Source organism: Gobius niger, assembly GCF_951799975.1.
Source record: "Gobius niger genome assembly, chromosome: 15".
NCBI classification, from domain to species: Eukaryota; Metazoa; Chordata; class Actinopteri; order Gobiiformes; family Gobiidae; genus Gobius; species Gobius niger.
In genome coordinates, this window is record NC_136866.1 from 11,054,041 (window position 1) to 11,074,010 (window position 19,970).

General features: G+C 44.7%; 1 protein-coding gene across 2 annotated transcripts in view; it reads right to left on the reverse strand.

Annotated features, from left to right (window-relative positions):
- fam184ab (family with sequence similarity 184 member Ab) overlaps nt 1-19,970 on the reverse strand; it is a 129,586-nt gene extending 109,616 nt beyond the window's left edge. Inside the window, exon 1 of one of the 2 annotated variants that reach the window (XM_079572015.1) lies at nt 19,216-19,970. In XM_079572015.1, coding sequence (XP_079428141.1) covers nt 19,216-19,386 — 171 coding nt within the window. In that variant the 5' untranslated portion in view covers nt 19,387-19,970. The remainder of the gene's footprint in view (nt 1-19,215) is intronic. The other variant, XM_079572016.1, reaches the window with a different exon arrangement.

Below are 19,970 nucleotides of genomic sequence, written 5' to 3' on the forward strand. Positions count from 1 at the left end.
TAAAGATGCTTAAAAATGTACTTAATCTTAAAACATCCCACTATAAACATGAAATCCAATGAAATCCAGCCTACTACAGACAATAAATACTGAGCTCCAAAATGTCGAATAGTGTATTGCTGAACATATGGAGATTTTAATATGTAATAGACTCAAGATCGAGTTCACACAATATTTTTGAATATAATGTGTAGTAATGTATACCAATTGAGAGTATTTTCAATCTAATGAAGCATGTGACCATTTTGCATTTCTTTATTTTCATCTCACCATGTGCTGCACTTTGGAAACTGCCTTGTTTGTAAAAAAAAGGTGCCATAGAAAACAAATAAATGGAGTGGCTTGGAGGTGCTAGTTTTAGACGCCGCTGAGAAGAACAATGGCAGCCGAACTGCGTGGAGGGCTAATGTGTGTTAATGACGCCGGCCGACGCAGCGCATATGGGCCGAGGAGGTGATGGATGCGCGTTTGAACAGCCTTTCATCGCGTCTCATGCCGTTGCTGCTCAGAATCAGGTCAGATGAGTCACCGCGGCTACAACCAACTCGCTCGGATCTACTTTGGGCTTGATGTGATAACGCTCATTCCCTTTTTTTCCACTTTCTTCTGATTCGCGCTTTATTCAATACAGTTTCCCCCGGAGTGTCATCTCCATAGCTGCGAGCGAACGACTGTATGACTAACCACGTCATCCATAATTTCCAAATCTCAAAAAAATTCGGAAGCTTCAGAAATAGCCTCTTACGTCAAAGCGAGCAAGTGCGTCATTTTTTGCCTATTTCGGACAGTGCGAATAAATAATTTTCGTGGCTGTTTTGCATGTTAGGATTTGTTCTGTGGAAGCTGCTTGGGGGGGGGGGGGGCTAAGAGCACAATTTGTTCAAGGACTGGCTCAGAAGAACGTGTCTCCAGAGAATCAGTCACAGCAGCACAGGGTAAATTTAAACCCTTTCCGGTGCTATTTTAGGTCAAACTATAGCATCGGCAACTTTTAAAATTTGCTTTACGTCAGTCCAAGAGGTCAGCCAGGATATACCGTAGAACGCAGGATATTTGGTCTGACCAAAAGGATATTGCCCTGGCTAAATAAGTCAGGGACGGCCGTAGCCAATTGAACTTTTGGCCCCTCGACCCCCTAAGAAAAAAAAAAAGAAAAAGGGGAAAAAAAGAAGAGTTTTTCTATCCCAATCCTTTGGGACACACTTGGACACTGGGGCAGCATTGGCACAGATGGTGCAGTGGATCGTCTCCACCTCCTGAAGATGCCCACTGCCGTTGGGCAAGACACTTCACCCACATTGCCTCCAGTGTCTGTGTACACATATGAGACATGGGACGATAAACAATACTATTGTTAATCGTGAAAAAAAAGGCGGCAATTCGATCGCCACATTTTTTGATTAATAAATAATCACTGAATCCATCAGACAACCAGTGCCGGTAACTTTACAGGGAGTGGGTACGTCTCCATGGAGATGTGAGTCAGCAGTATTTAAGATTTCAGTAGGTTAGTTCCTCATCTTTGATTACCCACTGCAGAAATAGCATTGTCTGCTTATTAGCTGCATGTTTTGTATTGATGACAACAGTATAGTCCAAAATGTTACAGTGTGCCTTTAAATACTTACTTGTCTCACTCAATATGACATTTACAGCAGACAATGATGAGGAATATTTAGTAATCGCTAAATCCCCATCATTTCTGCATTTTCAGTGATTTTTTAAACCATAGACAAATATCGTGACAATATTGTTAATCGTGACCCCAAATTTCATTATCATCATCCCTAAATGAGAGTGTGAATAGGTGACTGGTTCCTGGCCGTGAAGCAGTTTGACTGCCTGATGCAGGTATAGCACTATAAATTGAGATTATGTAATATTTACCATTTTGATATGGAAAAGGCACGTGCATGCTACAGGTATATTGGAGGAGGAACCTCTGCTTCTGAAATAAATGTACACATTTTCACTGCAATGTTACACGGCTCCCAGGAGCTGCAGAATGGCCGACCAGGGCTTGAAATGTCAAGTTTCCAGACCGCATGTCTCTTTAATTCCTACTCCAAAGTTATGTCCAAAAATCGGCGAGGATGTAGATGAGAACCATATGGGGTTCAAAAATTAAAGAACAAATGAATAATAGCAGTATTTGAGATTTGCTAATTGCTACATTTTCCATGTTGTTTCACTTACTTTAAATTGTGCCCGAACCAAAGCTTCAGGCCCAATTCTGTTTTAATCTAATGCAGAAGCAGAAACAAATCTTCAGAGTCATCTTGTACACTATGTTTTGTAGAATAGACTTCTTCATCATCAGAGGTGGTTAAGTATTGGCCTTGTTTTTGGAGGATCTGAACTTTACTTGAACAGTATTTTATAGGTTCACTCTACTACATTTGAAAGATAAATTCAATATTTTCTACACCACTACGTTTCTAAAAAGGCTCCATGATGCACACTCCAGCACAGTAGGTGTCGCCGTACTGCCAATGCCACAAGCTTCCAACAAGGAAGAAAGCTTGTCCCCGTCACTGAATGTGGCACAAAGATGTTCATCACCACATCTTAAACTGATTTGTCCTGTACAGCAAGTAATCATTTGACAGAGGGACTTTTACTGTGATTGGATTCATATTTGGCCAATAGCGTCTGTACTCTGATCACTGTTAAGTTAATCAAGAACAAGCAGCATAGTTCTGCTCCTATATGAGATATTCAAATCAGCCAAGTGAGAGAATAGTCATAATGTTCGGACTTCACTTTAACTTCAGAAAGGGCACGCCGATACCCGCAATGCCACGGAAGATTCAAATTAACCAATGAAGGGTGAAATCTCCATAATTTCAGCTCTCCAGACTGTGACCGACTTTTCGGAGGCAGTTTCTCCTTTATTTTACAACTAGAAGCACCAGCGCGACCGGCAAATATGGCCCCGAATTACAGCCACATAATTACAGTTGTACATCACAAGAGAGAGGGAGACGGCGGAAACTGAGAAAAAAACTGATATGCAAGACTTCAAATATTCATAAAAATGGACCAAATTCTTATTGTGCTGCACCTTATGGTGACTTTTTGTCAAAGAAATCGGGCCATTTTTACACAGCGCTTTTCCATTAGGGGCATTAAGACGATAATGTCTGTCATTTTGGATTCCAAAATTTGGGCCAAAACCTGAACGGTGGCCAGGTGTCCTTATGTGCTGCCAATAGCCTAATGTTGGAAGTCATTTTAGGACATTTATCAAGCCTTCCTATGATAAGAAATCTGCCAGCAACAAAGTACATCCATTGACGACTTTATAAGCTAAAACTATCAATAAAGTTGGACGGATTTCCAATATTGCTGGAGAAGTTTAGCTCTTCAGAAACATGCCATAACAGCAGAGATGCATGTAAAAGCACAGAATGTGATCCAACGCGTCCTCCGTACTAGATTGACTGCTGATTCACAATTTTCTCATCCTAAAGTGACATCTCTAAACGCTGTAATCAATTGCATGCCCGATTAGTCCCGACAGCCCCCGTCTGATCCCACCTCGCGGTACTGTGCAGTTTTGTGGTTTTGTGAGGCCGCAGCTGGTGAGCAATGAGACCCACTCCATCACCTGCTGCACTCGGCCTCCTGGGAAACAGCACTGCCCCCAATACACTCAGGCCCTGCCACTGAAATGTGTTTTTATGGAAGCGTCACAACTGCCCAGGTGTTGTGTTTGCACCGATACTTAAAGGCCATGAACTTCTGTCTCCCTTCCTAGTGTTTGTAACATGTCATTGCACCTATACCCAGTCAAAGTAAAGACGAAGGACTCAAAAACATGACGCCTGAACCATGAAATGAGGCTTCAGCGCAAATTCAACCAGGAAGACGTACCTGCAGCCTTCACTCATCGCCTCATCAACGGCAACCTTCACCAATCATCCAATCAAGGCCCCAGGTCAAGCCGCACCTTCACGTCAGCCAATCATCGCAGCTGCTTATTCCTGCTTCAGCCATTCATCGGCCAGGATCGCCCTTGTTAAGTCAATCACTCGACCATATCCCAGCCGCGCTGCGCCCCTCCTCCGCCCCTCCTCCGACTGGCCTCTCCTCAGGCCTGCTCATCGGGTCGACTGCCGGCCCCGGGTCTCGTCCTACCACCAACAGTGTCCGGGCTCCGGGGAAGATTCTGGTCATCATCCATCGATGCCATGTATTCCATATCGTTATTGCAATCTTCCGCCAGGATCTGAGCCCCAATCATAATTCATGTTCAATAAAACCTTTCCAACGCAGTCTGTCTTTGTGAGTCTCTTGAGGTTGAATTTCATTTAGGGCCATCTTATGCCATTATTATAGTAAAATTAACTTGGATTTCTAGGTCTCGCTCTATCTGGAAGACATATGAAAAACGGTGTTGTGGCTACAATAACTGCTTTGGGAAGACTGCCTTGAACAATAGTGATGCCGTTTCCCCTTTGCTTACAAAAGGTCAAAGGTCTCGTCTTCACTTTGCAAAATATACAGTCAGTCCAACCGTAATTTAAAGCTACTTCGGAGTACGATATCCCTTAAGTTCCGCTTCCTTTCTAAAGACTAAATAAAGACATGACAAAGCAAACAAATCCTTTTTCTGTTTATTGCATTTTTAGAGCCTGTTGAGCCTTGAACATGAATTGCATAATTGGTATTGCCGGTATTATCATGAACGGTATGATGTGGCCCAGCCCTATTCATCAGAGTATTTCTCCAGCTCATATCCACATGAGCTTTAGGCTCAGGTTTGAAGTGTCTTGGTTCCTCTTTATGCAGTCCTGTCCTCACGTCCATCTCGCGCAGTGTCACTGGCTGCTGGGGGCTGTTTGGTCTCCGTTTGACACTGAACTGTCTATTTTTAACAACACACAGACAATACATCAGCTCTGTGTGGGCATCTGATACATTCATAAATCTTGCACGTCCACAATGTCGCTTCAGTGAGTGCCAGAGATTTGTCACTTTATGTCACGCTGTCAATACAGTTTCCAAGCTTTTGTCTGCCTTAGAGGCAGCTTTACAATTGCTACTATTTTACTACCAATTTGCAAATGAGCTTTTTCAGAAATGTACCTTTGTATTTGAAATAAAAGGATTGAACAACTCTACTTATAGGTCAGATGTAATGGAATTTAGAGGCCACACAATACTGCATGGCATAACACACTCAAAACATTACAATAGGCAATAGGATTGACCATAAGAGAGTCCAATGATTAGTAATAAAACAGAGAGGTTTGAGACTTACAGACAATAGTTAAAGTGTGGCCATGAAAAGAAGTAGCTGAGCAGGCACAGCTAAAGCCAACAGAATGAATAGCTTCAGTAGCTTCTGAGTCTGCACTGAAGTCCATTTTAAAACTGTAAAAAAGGTCACAAATCATAGGACGGGTCATGGTCCTAATTGAAAACATTGTGATTTGATCTTTTGGGCAGATTGTCCACTGTGCCCTTGCCATAAACCACAGCAATAAAGTTAAATGAAGTGCCCGGGCTGATCTCGCTCCCACTGTGTGCTCGGAATTTACAGCCTACTCCGTGTCCTTTAGCGGCCCAGGACCGCTGCTGCCCGAGCATGAAAATAATTTAAAAGGGTGTGATGAGTTTCTGTCGAGTCACACCGTAGATCAGCTGCAGACCTGGATGTCCTCAGAAATATCCACATTTACAAATCACGCGAAAAAAAAAGCAAATGCACATAACAGGACGATTGTTGTTACCATTTCCAGCTCCTGTGATCGTAACATTTGAATTCTGTTAAATACTACACGATTCAGATTAGTGATTAAAGAAGAGAAGCTAATGGTAATCTGATCGAATCCTTTTTCACTGGGAGTTAAAGGAGAGGAAGTGGCTCTGGCCAGCTCGCGCTCCGTCTCCTCCTGTCTCCTCCTCTTTACTTTGCTCGCAGTCACAACACACTGAATTCCATTAGCAGCGGCATCAGTGTCTGTAGCACTTGTAGCCTGCAGCCTGTCTTTTGTTGCGTGCTCGTGGGCGTGCGCGTTCGCCTCTGTCATCTCATCCCTCTGTTGTGCTTTAGACACCGCTCTGCCCTGTTCAAACACAGCCGGGAAAGGCCAAGAAAACTGATAGAAAACTGCTCTTTATTGAATATGGGAGCTTTGGAGATATGGGCCCGCAATATCTGCTTCGCTCTACCGCGCAACAATATGAAAGTCAGAATGATGAGTGATGGCTAGTCCTGACGGGTAAGCGCATTCATCTTCTTTTTCCTACCATGGTTCAGCCCATGGCTAAGCACATTATGCCCTCATTTTCGACATAAACACAGACCCACGCATCGATTTTTAACTGCGTATAATATACTTCCGATCATTGCTATTGTCCAGACTGTTACAAAAACACCGGGGTGCGGCTGAAATCAGTCAGACATTTTACAAATCTACCATTTTGTGGTAAATTGGGGTTTGTTTGTAAATACTTCTAATCATTTTTTAGCTTTTTGTTCTTCTTCCAATGTTGAGCTGTGTTCAGTAGCGTCCTCAGTAATTAGTACAGCTCCAGGACTGACAGAAGGCTCCATCAACTGGTTGGTGGACGAGGCGATATTGCTGTGTCTTGCAAAAGTAACAGCGAGTTGATTTTTAGCCAGGTTTTTTTTGGGGGGGTGGGGGTGGGTGTTGACTGGGCCAAAAAAACTGAAAAGTTAGACTGTGTGGAACAAGAAAAGACAGGAGCTTTGATGTGGGTTCTACATTACTGCACAAAGTGAAATAAAAAAAACACAAACACATGGATCTTTAGTTTAAATGTTCTTGACCCTTGCTAAAAACATGCTCTCGGCGATGGTAAAAAATGGCTTCTTAATGGTGTAAATAAATGAACGGGCCCAGGGAGTTGTAGCTCACCTGCCTCGCTGTCAACACATACAAACAAGCAATCAGATCAAACGCATGTGCTGCTGGAGCGAGCGGCAGGGGCGAGGAGCGCGGCTGTCGGCCAGAGCAGCAGAAAACAGCATGGCGGGCTGGTAATAAGCGGAGAAGAATCCACGGCTCACTGTCCACATATTGTGTTTACTGAATCGAGGGAGGTTTTGTCGCAAGCCGGGAGCACACCGGCGCGACAAACACAGGCGTCATTAGGATGATGGCTTCGAGAAACTGGGAAAGAAAAAGGACATTTTATTCCGGGTATTTATACAGTAACGCGTAAGAGAGGTAGAAGCTCAAAAAGAATCCATACACACACTGCAATTCCAAACGTCAAAAATCAATATGAGCAAAATCCGCCGCGTTTGTAGCATCATCGTTAGAGTTTCATTACCAAAACAAGAGCTCCTCAATATCAAAATCCTTTCTTACCTGAATCAGTAATAGTTCTGAACGTGTACAGGGATTTGAGACGATCCTAAGCGATTTCAGGTAAAAGTACGGAGCATGCTGTGATTAAACTTCTGCATCAAAACTGTTGCCACATTTGTCTTCCCCTGGCAACAGTCGCGTCTCTCAAGCGAAATGAGAAAGCTATCCTTGGCCGCGGTGGCGTGCTGAAGGTTGTTTGCTTTTGGATTTAGCATGATCAAACTTCATTACTCTTTTTGAGAGAATGAGTTTGTCTTTCATCTCAGGGTAACTTTTTTTTCTGATGATTGAGTTTCCTGTGCAAACTTTATGCGAGAGATTGCGGAGCTAAAGCGGAAGAAAGGGGACGGATGGAGGGATATTGTGATTAGATTTTGGATTTAACTTTTGAAAATCAAGATTCAGTTCAGTGCTAAATCAAGATTAAAAAGGAAAATATAATATACAAATTTTCTCTCCAGTAATGCCAATACAAGGCAATGGAAAACATCAATGACTTCATTATAGGCATTTGTTATCATCGGTTTTAGAACATGTTTTTCTTTGAATGTACGTTCTAGGTTGAAGAATTACTTGTATTTGGGGATTTGGTTGACCAGCTGTTAATGTTATGTATTTATTAATGTGCGTATCAGATGAATAGATGCTTGTGTTGGGAAGTTCTAAAGCAAGCGGCCATTATTCAACACCAAAATATAACTGGGCACTCTCGGCACTGAACTTGATAATGTGTATGACTCATTTTCGTGTTTACTAATTTAAAGCTTTCTTAAGTTTGCAAGCTTTTCACTTCTGGCATATTCACGTGAATAATTCAGAAAACTCACAGCAAAGTACACAAGGCAAAGTGAACGAGGGTTGGCATCAGAGACAGATCTGTCAAACTGATTCGACAAAAAAATAAAAAAATAAACGACTTTCGAACAAGATGACTGGTTTTGATGAAGTAATGCTGAGTCATGGACTGTCAGTGTATTGCATTGTGGGAAATCAGTGCAGCATTTCTGAGCTTTTTTTGATTTCACATTGGAGGCTCGCCATACTTCTAGCAACTCCAACATGGCAATTACTTGTGTTCGTGCGGTTCGTCTCATTTATGTCCAGCGAATGTTTGCTCTTGTAACAACCCCAAATACCCCGGAGGACGGTTTTGTCTTATCTTAATGGAAAGACAGGCGGAGGGTGGCAGGAGTCATAGCGGGGGCAGAGCGTTCTTTGGACGTCCTTTTGCCGGAGGGAAGGGCAGGCAGATGAACGGAGACAGGGATGGGGGGATGGGGGTATGAGATGTGACCAGTTCTTCAAACAAGTGCCAAGATGGACTTCAGGAAAGAGAAACGGCGAAGAGCGATGGAGCAATTACAAGAGTTGCACAAAATATGGCTGCCAACCACATCCTGTTGGCAGTGGCTTGAGTGAAGAAATAAAAATCTGTAGCGCGCAGATGGTTGGAGGAATAAAAACATACTCTTGTAGTGTTAGTCTTGGTTTGAAAGTCTGGATGTCGGTTTTGACCAGCCAGGATTATGGCCAACTTTCATTTGCAGGGAATTAGGGCCTACGGCTATCTATTGTATGAGGCAGGGTACATGGGCTGATGGATCTGAAGAGCCTCGGCAACACACAGAGCAAGGAATAATATAATATTCAGTAATTTAATAATTGCCAGCAATAAATTAAAAGCTCCTCTTTTCTTTTTCAAGATTAAAGTGACAGTATGGAAGTCCAAATGTTTTACAAATGTAATAAAATGTGCAAAATCAACCACCTGGCCTTGCATTTTGATGTAAAGTAAGTAATTTTTTTTTTTTTTCCTTCTCGGAACTCTAGTATCTAGTAAGTCTAGTCTCCTCCCGCGTTGACCAATGAGACAAGCTTTTCTTACAATCCAGTCCAATCAGGAGAGGAGGGGGAGGAGCTTGATCATTTACTTTTTAATTCTGTTTCTGTTTAATTTTCACATCCACTCTCCTCACTTTGCAAACTAGCAGACTATCACTTTAACAAGATGTGCTTAACTGTTTTTGTGGCTATTGTTGACAAAAAGACAAAGATTGTTGCTCCTGCTGTTCATTGGAAGTATGTTGTAATGGACATAGTATTCATTCAAAAGATTAAATAAAAATACATTCATTACTAGAGTCGTGTTCAGCGAAGCGGACCTCCTCACCGTATATATATATACATTTATTTTTTGTTTTAGACTAGCTGTCCTGGCATGACACCAGCCTACACATTTCAGGCGAGATGGGAGCCTGCTGGCACACATCCTCACAAAGATTCAAAAGCACAGGATTTCTTTTTTTTTTTTTTCCTTTTCTTACTTTGTGTTCGGTTCTTGGCAGTGATACGAGGCTGTGTGGCCACCGGGGACCTGTCTACACTCTGGTATTATTTCTCTTTCTGATGGCAGAGAGAGACAAACACCATGCATCGCTTCACCAGTTAACCCCATTTGCACCAGGAGCATTGCTCACATGGGCCTGGGAGTCTCTAAAAGCTTTCCAGAGTGAAGCCGGCATGAATCCCCAGTGTTACAGCAGGTTCTCTCCGCTTACGAGCTGCCAAATAGTTGGATATCAGTGACGTGATGTTGAAATAGTTGGGGGGAGAAAGGGGAAAAAGTGGCACTATTGTTTTTTTTCCGAAGCAGTAGTGCCCAAGAATCAATAGACAAAAGACAAATTTCAAATAAACTCTTAATGACAATATGCTTTATAGACATTTAAGAGATTTTGTTTTGTAATATTGCTGCGAGTGCTTTCCGAGGCTAATCAGTGGTTATTATAACAGAATAATGTGCCATTTCTGTCCTTAATGTAGCACTGCACTTATGCTGAGCAACGGGCACAATGAGCCTCTCACAGCTGCTGTTGCCCACAAGCAGCAGCCTTTTCAATATGGCCACCAGAAGGCCTGTTACATCACCTGAAAGCCCCGCGCTGAGACGGGCCCGACACACAGAGCGGGGCTGGTTCCGGGCCATTTACAGCAGCAGTAGCAGCAACAACAACAACAGCAGAGGCGCACTGACTGTACCGGCCTTTCGCTGCTTCAGAGGAGACGAGGAGAGCTCAAAAGGAGAGACACAAACCTGCTCCGGGCCAGGCTGCTGATGAACCCAGACGCTGGGCCAAAACACGAGAGAGGAGCAGACAGGTGTTTGTGTGAAGCACCTCAAGCCGCTCTGGGGGGGGTGGGGGGGGGGGGAGTGATGAGGAGGGAGCTGCACACACTGCACTGCACACAAGAACTAGGGCTGGACTCTTACTGTAGAGACAGGCTCCATCACCACAGGGCTTTGTTGAGCAGGAAGACAGTTCCGCTTACTGTTCATGTCCAAGGTTAGGAAGAGAAGGGGGAGAAAATATTAATATTTGAGAAAAAATACTGAATGTGGTTAAAGTGATAGTCTGGAAGTTTAAATGTTTTACAAATGCCCCTGGTCTTGCATTTTGATGTAAAGTAAGTAATAATATGCATATATTATTTTTTGTAAGTCCCACCTTCCCGGCTAACAGCACCTAATCAGAGGCTAGTATCCTCCCGTGTTGACCAATGAGACGAGCTTTTCCTGTGAACCAGCCTGTCAGGTCCAATCAGGAGGGAGGGGGAGGAGCTTGATCGTTTACTTTTGAAAATTCTGTTCCTGCTCTCCTCATTTTGCAAACCACGAAGGGCTTTTTAAAAAGAGGGGAGGAATTTGATTGTCCACGTTCAAATTTCACTCTATCTCTCCTCACTTCGCAAACTTACAGACTATCGCTTTAATTAAGAAATCGCAAATCTTGGCATTGAGGCATCCTTTTCAAACGACAAACTATCTGGTCTCAATGGGGTCTTTATCAGGACCTCTTCTCTCGCATGCCGACGCTCCTTGCATGATCCTTGATTTTAAATTCGCAAATCGCAATTTCCTTTCAGTTGCGGTCGACCGTGCGTAAGCCTAATCTTCACCCGTCCCGTGCCAAGAGCAGCCGAAGTGTCTCCTCTTGTATCGACATAGAACAGTGGCGGGACTTTTGGACGCCACACTAACCCACATGCGCAGGGCTCCCTCCGCCGTCGCGTGGAGCAGGTGATTATGTAATAGCTGTGACAGAGCTGTACTCCACTATACCGGGACAGGCAGCAGAGGCGCTGGGAACACTCAAGGTCACACATTCGGAGTGACTCACCGCCTCCCTTCCCTCCCCATCTCCGGCCCGGGAGGCGCGGCGTGTGCGCGGCCTCCTCCCGTAGCGTGCGGTCCTATCTTAATGAAATCGGACGGACAGTTGTGATAATCGGCACGGGGAGCGACGCGCCGGGGTTAACACTCTGCACACAACTCGCCTCCCATCGAGATCATTTCAGCGACGTCCCCTCGAATCCTGGAAGCGGTTACTCACGCTTAAGACGCTCTCTCTCCGCGAAATTATATTTAGACATCACAAATTGGGAAAAAAGCGTTCGCGGAGCTGGCGGCCAATCACGGCAGACGGTCTGATCCTGAAAAGAGCGGTGGAACGAGCGGTGACATCAGCGCGCCGGCTCGCGCTTCCTGTTTGTGTGAAGGAGCTGCAGACTGTCACTCAGCGTTTTGGGAGAGCGCCGTTAACACCATTGAGAGAAACGCCGAACGCTCGAGGGTTGCGTCATCTTCAGACAGTTACAAATAATACGACGCTAATCAAATGGGAGGGAAAAAAAAACTGACACTGCAGGTTGTTCGAGACACTGGAGTAACAGAGAAAATAGACTGCTCCTTTCCTGTTCCATGAATTTAGAGAATGGATCAACGAGTTGGTCCCGCCTTTTTTACGGATGCTTTTTATGAAATCAATACTGTCAATGATTAGAGTGATATGTCAAGCTTAAGCTGGGATACTGAACATTATTTTGACGAACACATCATCAATAAACAAACTTTTTAACCTAATTACAGTTATGATGTTTACTTTAGTTTCTTTGGTTCGGCCTCTTCTGAGTCATCGCACACACTCTGATTGGTTAAATCCATCGATCACCCACTCAGAGCATGAGGAAAGCTTGGTGAGAAAAGTAGCACTTAAAACTGCACTACATGATATATCCCATTTCCAAATCGTGAAAGCCACAGGCACAATGAGTTTCTAGCTCTCACAGACCCTATGGCGCTTCTCGATCTTAGACCTTGTGGCCTAGCTACGGCTACGTGTTTTCACTTCACAATGAAAGGATTGCGAGATTCAGCCAGGAGTTCAGAGAGACTGTGATGAGAAGTAAAGTAGGCGGACCCCCCCTAACAGGGCACTGAGTTAGAATCTTCTTCTTCTGGAACGGTGTTTGCGGTCTGTTTTTCTTTCACAAAGGCTGCGTTTACAATCTTGATCTATACTTTATAACAAGAACATTTCGTTTTAAACAGAAAAGTGCTGCATCACAATAAAAGGTCTCTCTAAATGAAATGTCCAGATTTATCATACTGTAGTGTGTGGCAGCCTCGCTTCTGTCAGTCTACCCCCACAGAATATGGAGTGAATGAATAATACGCTGATACATCAACAACTTGATAAAGTAAAGTCCAGCGTAAGCAAAGGATAAATCAGATTTCCATCATGCCATAAGACCTTAGCTGCAGATTTCAAATGTTACCAAGTCCACAACTTTATCCAGTCTTGGACAGAATAATACAGCAGTCTTGCACAGAAATCCCAATTAGTGCGGTGCATAAGCTTCTAATTGTACATAAATTTATGGCAGCCTCACCACAATGCGACAGCAGGGGCTTATGCTCATATTAATACTCTGCTACAGCGAGATGGATTTGCACAGTATGTATTGCATGCCATGGTTATGCAATAGCATCCACACTGTTACTTCACCGTTTTATGAGAGCGATTCACAAATACACGCATAGACTCACATTTAATATAGCTAATGTCCCGACATCTTTGCAACATCTCTTTCCAAAACAGCCACAGCCTTTCATATCCATCGCGTTCATCTCGCAGAAACAAAGAGTGTGCGTGCTAAGTACACTGTAGGGATTTGAATGAGCAGTATCAGCGCTCAAATCCCTGTCCGGCAAACTCGGGTCCCAGGCCAGGACTCGTGTAGCTCTGACCATCTGCTCTCTAACGCGCGTCCCGGGCCAGCGCGGATCACCGCCCTACTGCCCCTGGATTATCCACACACTCCAGTTTATGTACTGTCCCACCAAGGGTAGTCTTTACGAGCCAGCGCGATGTGGTCTCTCAGTCTCGGTCAAAACGTTGGATTTGGTGGCGAGGATGCTTTTATTTTGTCCACTTTTCATTTCGCTGCCGCGCATTTTCTGCCAAGGCATATCCATCAAGTTCCTGCAGTGCAATTGTAAAGATATAGCGCCCTCAAACCAAGGACCTCCTGAGTCAGGGTATAGAGTGTTGTCGAACGAGAAACAGGCTCATTAAAAGGAAGTAACTTTGTGTAGTTAAAAGTGCTCTTTTACAGAGTCATCGTGATAAGAGTTCCTCAACCAGAAGACATTGCAGTTAAGTCATAGTAAGCAGATATTTAACTACATGTCTTCACTTCTTAAGGTAAACTTAAAACGTAGAAGTCACTATTTTTAGAGTTGGGGAAAAAGTCTGCTTCTCTCCTGACTGCCGCCTTGGGCAATGAGGTTTGCATTAGTAATGATAAGACAGTAGATTTAGAAAAAGGGTTTTGGCTCCCATGCTTAAAACGAATAATGTATTAGGTCAACTTGGTGTTACTGGGCATTTAAAGAAAACTGCCTTTGACTGTTTTAAAGGCAGTTTAAAGCGATGTTTCAGGGTAAGAGGTTAGAATGCCATTGCCGTTGCGTCTCCAGAAGGTAGTCAGTTCATGAAATCCCAGTTGAAGTGTCTCTAAACACTCCATTGTAGACCCACGTTCTCAGCCAGACCAGGGTTCGCTTCTTTAGTCCAGATCAGAGTTTGTTGGCGCGTTCAAATCACCTCAAATCGAAGCACACCATCCGCACAAACAGGCCGGGATTTGAATCAAGGTCAGCGGGTGACAGACGACCCCATAAAGACAGGGTAGTGCCTAAATAACCGACAGCAAAAGAATTCAAATGGCGATTTTACACGACCTTGATCCCGGAGCAGGGCTTGTATTTCAGCCACACTCCGGCACTCAGGTTTAGCCGGGCATCACTGATGAGACTCACATCCACCATGCATTACCCCAAGGCTATAAAGCGCGAGCTGGAAAGCCTTCAAACCTGGCTCATGCTAAAGAATCTCCCATGCATCCTGTTGCGACTGGCCTGAATTACAATTTATATTAAACTTGTTTCCATAGCAGCAGCAGCAGCAGCAGCAGCAAACCCCAGAGTTGCCTCCTCCTTGACAGAAACACCACAAAGAGAAGGAATTCAGAAACGCTGCTATGGCACAAAATAAATAAAGAATGAGGCGATGGCAGTGAAATCCCAGAGCCGGCACAACACAAAGCAGCTTTGTGGGATTAAAAATTACCGCAGGACGTCTTAAATAACAGCGACAGCCAACAAGTCGCACCTCACAAATCATGAAATTTTACACCGCAGAGGGATTGTAATCAATGACGGACTTAACTGGCCGGCCGTGAAATGCCCGCAGAACACTGGAGGCTCAGATATACAGTAGGCGCACTCACAAGAAATGAAAGTGCACTACGAAGCAGAAATGGAATGCAGGTGGAGGCTCATTTTGGAGAATTGCTGTGAAAGGTTGAATACACAAACTATTTTATAGCTGCAATACTTTCACTTTCAATTCTTTCTTCTCCAAATGGCTATGGATCCTTTTTTTTTTTCCTCAAAGTGAACAAATACAACACACACACACAAACTCCCTGGCATCCTCCTTCGCCCCACGCACGAGCTGTAGCGGGTCCAGATATGCAGCATCCATAAATGATGATATCCATTGGTGGCACTGCATCGAGTCAGGAGGTTTCCATCTGGTAGCAATCAGCTTCTTGGCAGCTGTCACACCGGCCAAAAGACCAATTTTTCCTGCTTTGCGCAAATGAAGATGAGACCTGAAGAATTCAAACTAAAAAAGGCAATAAAAGGAACATTACAGGACAAAAGGTCAGACAGACTTTTCCTGACAACCTCCCTGAAGAACGCAACACCTGGGAATTTCCATCCCATGCAGGAATGACAGAGAGAGCGAGTGCACCGTTGGGTAAATTTGGGGCTTAGTATTGAATGTGTGTAGGGCTGTGCAATTAATTGAAATTTAATCGAAATCGCAATCTCTGCTTTGGTCAATCTCAATAATTGTCATGGGACTTTATAAATCGACAGGTTTGCAGCCATTTCTTTGGCAGAAACAGTTCCTAGTTTTGGAGTTTCGATGAGACAATGGAAGATTTGTGTGTGATTATTGGAACTATCCACCCATCCATCCATCCATCCATCCATCCATCCATCCATCCATCCATCCATCCATCCATCCATCCTCTTCTGCTTTATCCGGGGTCGGATTGCGGACATAGTCTGAACAGAGATGCCCAGGCCTCCTAATCCACACATCCCTCTTCCAGCTGTTCTGGGGGGACCCCGAGGTCACACTAGGCCAGCTCAGACATAGTCCCTTCAGCGTGTCCTGGGTCGTCCACGAGGCTTCCTCCCAGTAGAACATGCCTGGCACCAAAATGCATCCAAAACAGACGCCCGATGGGAAGGAGCAGCGACTCTACTCCGAGTTCCTCACCCTATCTCGAAGGGTTTGCCCGCCCACCCTGTGAAGGAAACTAATTTTGTCCGCCTGCATTCACGATCACGATTAAACTAGAGGAAAACATTTGTTTTTGTTTGCACTGAGGTTTGTATAAAAGATATGTCTTCATGAAGTTTATGAATCAGCTACATGTATTGTTTTTAATTAAATAATAAATATAATCCAGCCCGACATGTACAGCAAATAAAACTTACCTATGCTTCCAATAAAGGGTAGAATTAATATGAAACAGTTCTTAGATAGGGTTTTCCACAAAGTAATGGATTGGACAAGAGATAACATAAGGTAGATAACATAAGATAGAGAACATAAGTCACGACTACTAACATGGTGTTACTGAGAATTCTCACCCACCAGCCAAAGACAAGTCAAATCTATTCACAGATAGCTGCTGTGTCTTATTGAACTAGTATAATGATATCTTTTAAAGCGTATCAACCAGCCCGTGTGTTACTCCAGGCATTCTTGAACAGCCAAAAGCCATTTAGCTATAGTTCACAACTTCACAGATTTTACACTAGCTTCTGACTCACTGCAGACATGGGGTGCACAATAATAACATGGGAATGTAAACGGGATGAAGTGCTTGAGATTAAAATATGCAGCAGACAGCACTCAGCGACACCCTGTTATAAAATGACTTGATGAAATATTGAGGCGGCCGTGTGAAGAGGTCCTTACATGATGAAGACACACTAGAGCGCGTTGGAGAGCAGCCCTAACATTGTCCCGGGCCTTATTTTTTTCATGGCAAAGACCAGCGGGATGGGGGGGGAGGGCAGATGGCTCGAGCACTACCGGCCCGCTGCCCGTTTGTTGGAGGCACGTGGACCGGGGGTACAGGCCTCACATGTGTCGCCCCAGGGAATCATGGGACGAGATGCGACACAACATTGCTTGGATGGGAAATACAAGACTGACTATGATCGTGTGTTTATCAGAATGATGGAACTCAAGTCAATATCGTACGGCAGCAAATCAAGACAGAAAAAGAGAGCCATTTCTCCTGCTGCTTGAAGAGAGAAATTCAGAATTATGTCAAATCAGTTTGAAAGAGCAAGTTCGATCACATGTTTTATGTAGCAGGCGCTTTACCAGTTTGACTTGACAAGTTTCTCAAAGCACAACACTTTATCACACTCACTGGATGCTGGTAAGCTTCTATTGCAATGAAAAGTGACAAAATGACCGAATCACAGGTGTCATTTGGCGCCAAGAGCCCCTCCAACCATCACCATTCACTCACTCACACAAAGTGTCCCAGCCACTTTCGCCATTGTTAAGTCCCCTTGATTTATCCAGCACAGGGAACAAAGCAACAGGAACATTAATGGACCAGGCCAAAAAAAAAAAAAAAAAAAGATTTATTCTATGCAGAGGTCCATGCCTAATTCTGCAGGGAAACGAGAGAGTAATTAGATACAACAGGAGAGAGGAGGGGAGTGATAAGCGAATTGTACTTGAAACACAGGCTGTAATAAAATGGAATAGAAACAACATGCTTTGGCGATCTTTCTCGTGTTCCTCTGAGGGCGAGTCCACGAATAGAGCTCTGCCGAAAAACTGATAAACTGATGTAAGAATTACGCGCACGGGAGCGATCGCAAACTCTGGGAAACGGCATAACCTGGAGTACACCATCGCTGCTTAAAAATCTTCCCCAAAACTAAACCTGTCAAAAATCCATAGAGTGAACTCAAGGTTGTGTCTTCAGCTTCTTCCCTTTCAGTGAACCGCAATCCCATTGAAAAAAAACCCCGCCGCGCGAGCTGGAGGTGTCAAAGCCTTTCAAAAACGCCGCTTCAGAAACCCACTGGCAAATGCATGTGTGGTACGAGTATGGACCACCACCTTGATGATAATGGCACACCCGCGGCAGGAAACGCGCTCCGACTCTTGGTGAACGCTCCAAAGCTGTCATTTTGGAGAGCGGGAGATGAAAGCCGGGGGTCCTGGGGGCAGCGACTGTTTCAAAACACCCTTGAACAGACAGGTATTACGGTCAAAACAAAACAGAAACTTAAGAAACCCCTTCCAGCACCCAATGATGATTGAGTATTAGCAACACACATAGTTTAACATATTTAGGTATCAAAAGAAGCAGCCGTTTCGATTCTACACACACATAAGCCCTACCTTCCGGCAGAAAGCAGGGGGATTCAAAGCAAGCCATACATACCATAATAAATAACAGCACGGGGATCTGCGTACTTTCAACCTCGTCATTACGGGCAATCAAAGTTTAGCTGTATAATTATATACAAGGCCTCTAAGCAACATTAACATTGGCAAATAAAGTGGGATGACAGCTTGGTGTGTGATTAATGGCAGATTTAATTAATATAGCCGCTAATGATCCTGTATAGATGGATCCCGGAGGCTGGATATGGCTAGCACTGGCAGAAGTAGCAGTAGTAGCAGCAAAGGATACACGGTTTTGGGAGAAATACCTATACAGATAATTGCATGCTTTTGTTTTTGCGATATAGGAGAGTTTCTGGGAGTTGTGTGACAGCAGAAGTTTCTAGACAACAGTGGACGGACCTCGGGGCGGCAATTAAGACGCTGCCTGAAGTTCAACCAAGACGGCAAGCATGAACTGTAATCCATGTCTTCGAAAGAGGATCGCCAAAATACACACACGCAACATGTACAGCGAGTCATTCTGGATTATTAAAGCCACGCTGCGGAACATTCCAGATTTGACTGTATGTCGTGAAACTGGCAACACACACAAACAAAACAAACGAGGTCCCAATAATAAGACGCCGCCAGCGCTGTTCGTGCAGTGGGTCGTCAAAACAAAGCCCTCGGGGAGGAGGACGGAATGATTTCAACATCTCCGTGGAGACGAGGAGGTGGCGTCCCGCTCCCAGCAAAGTTTACGAGTCAGGTCTGGGGAGAAGCGTGCAGGATGCATGTTTAGAGAAATCTTTCAGCAATGGAAAACCAGCCAGCTACTTGCATTTTTTTTTTTCTCCGGTGAAATCAGTGTGGCTTTAACAGAAACGAGTGCATTTCGAGACTAGTCATTTTGCTCATGAAAGAGGCACAGTAATAACACACACTCGGGTTCATCACTACTGAGAGGGCAGAATCTGACAGACCCAAGGGGGGGGGGTGTTTAAAAAACCCAGCCTTACCTTAGTCAGCTGTGCTATTTTCTTGCTCATCTTCAGGTGCAGGTCTTGGGTATATTCCATGGTGATGCCGGACGGGAAGGACAGGCTGGTCGTCGACGTTGAGGTGGTGAATTTGCCCCCCTGACCGGCCGGGGAGTAGAACGGCTGCTGCCAACCCGCGCCAGTCGCCATCTTCACGCCGCTGCTTCAGATGCGAGACACGGGGCACGGATCGAAGTGGACGGCGCTGGTTGAGCCGACCCCGAGCTGGGACACTGTCAAGGCTGTCAGACAGAAAAACAAAAAAACCGACCAGTCTCTCGCTCTCTTTGTCTCTAGCTTTGATTAAATACATCCATTTTTTTTTGTGTGTTGTTATAATGAGAAGCCAAAGGGTGAGCTAGTACTTTTCAAGCCGCTACAAAACCGCTATCTAGTAGTAGCATCTTGCCGTGTGGGTATGTCGAAGGCAGCAGCGGTGGTTTGTCTGCTGTCACCTGCCGCTGGCGTGGTTCCTTTCCCGGGGGCCAGCTGCTGCCGCTGCCGCTGCTGCTGCCGCTGCTGCTCTCTCGCCTCCCCCCCGACTCGGTCACCTTGATAGTCGGAAATGTCTCAAGCGGACTCCCGTCGCATCATGCTGGTTGTGTCAGCGGGGCGACGGTGTAGAGATTAGCGGGGGGAGAAGCAGAAAGGCGAGTGTGGGTAGAGGGAGGTCTGGCGGGCTGCTGCTGCTGCTGCTCTTGTGTTGCCATGGATCACCCTCAACAGTTTGTGCT